At 50.8% G+C, this 1,070-nt stretch overlaps 1 protein-coding gene across 1 annotated transcript in view; it reads right to left on the minus strand.

Moving 5' to 3' along the window:
- Positions 1-704: 704 nt before the first annotated feature.
- Positions 705-1,070, minus strand: part of EMH_0086380 (uncharacterized protein) — a gene marked incomplete at both ends in the record, with an annotated part of 1,397 nt that continues 1,031 nt past the window's right edge. The window contains one exon of the mRNA XM_013501022.1: positions 705-1,036. Coding sequence (XP_013356476.1) covers positions 705-1,036 — 332 coding nt within the window. The remainder of the gene's footprint in view (positions 1,037-1,070) is intronic.

Below are 1,070 nucleotides of genomic sequence, written 5' to 3' on the forward strand. Positions count from 1 at the left end.
CGCAAATATATTTGTTTTGTCTTTGCGTCTGCTGCTTCTTTGCCTCTATGCAACTTCGTTCGTCTCCATGCGTCCAGGAGTTTATACATACAGCAGTGCGACAATGCAATTTGTATGTATCCACTTGCCCCTTTCCCCTTCTGTTCTATTTCTCTCTGATTCTCACTGTCTCCAGTGCTTCTACTGCTTTGTACTCTAAAGCCCTCCCCCCAAGCTATGTAGAGCGAAGGGGAGGAGTTGACTATGCCTTCTGTCGTTGGCTTTCTTCGCCGCTGCCTGGGCTACTTGAACAGCTGCAGGGCGATAGACAACAAGAAACCCGCGTCGTGCATCGTATGCACTCTCTTAGAGGTGTCCTCATACTTGTGTTCGCGTCTTTGTTCAAACACTTGCACGGTCTACATACACAACTGCAGGCCCGCACGCGCGCAGGCTCCATGCAGTATGCAGTAACCGTCTACCTACAACGTCTTTGAGTTGCACAAACGGACTAAGTTCACCGGCATATGCATGCACTTGGCATGCATAAGGCGGCTCCATGCACGTATAAGGCCCATTGATGATATGCAGCATGCATGCATGCAAGCATGCATGTATGCACGTGTCTGCGCATGCGCTTTGCGCACGCATACAGCACGCATGATACGCTGTGCGGGGTTGAGTTTGAGGTTTGCAAGTTGCCGTGGTGTATGTACATCCGGGTATCAGTTTAGCATCAGACTAGCCCCCGCTCTTTCTGCTTTTTCTTTGAACAAGTTGGATGTGAGAGTTTTGGCCTGCAGCGCCGAACTATCCAGAGGAGTAACGGCGACTCCGTCTACTCCGTTGAGCTCGTACGCCTGACCGCACTCCATCTTTATCACTTCATTTGAATCAGCTCGGTGCAGCCAAACCTGCGTCTTCAGGGGGCCCGCTGAGTCTATCATTGTTACCTCTCCGTCGAACGCCTGCACGCAGCAGAGCAACTCGCTCTTCAAGCCATTACGGTGCATGCATGCTGGCTGATACTTGTGCTCGCGTACATACACTGTACGCACTGCAGTATCCAAACCAACCAACATTTTATGTTG

Source organism: Eimeria mitis, genomic scaffold (assembly GCF_000499745.2).
Source record: "Eimeria mitis Houghton genomic scaffold, Emh_scaff6172, whole genome shotgun sequence".
NCBI classification, from domain to species: Eukaryota; Apicomplexa; class Conoidasida; order Eucoccidiorida; family Eimeriidae; genus Eimeria; species Eimeria mitis.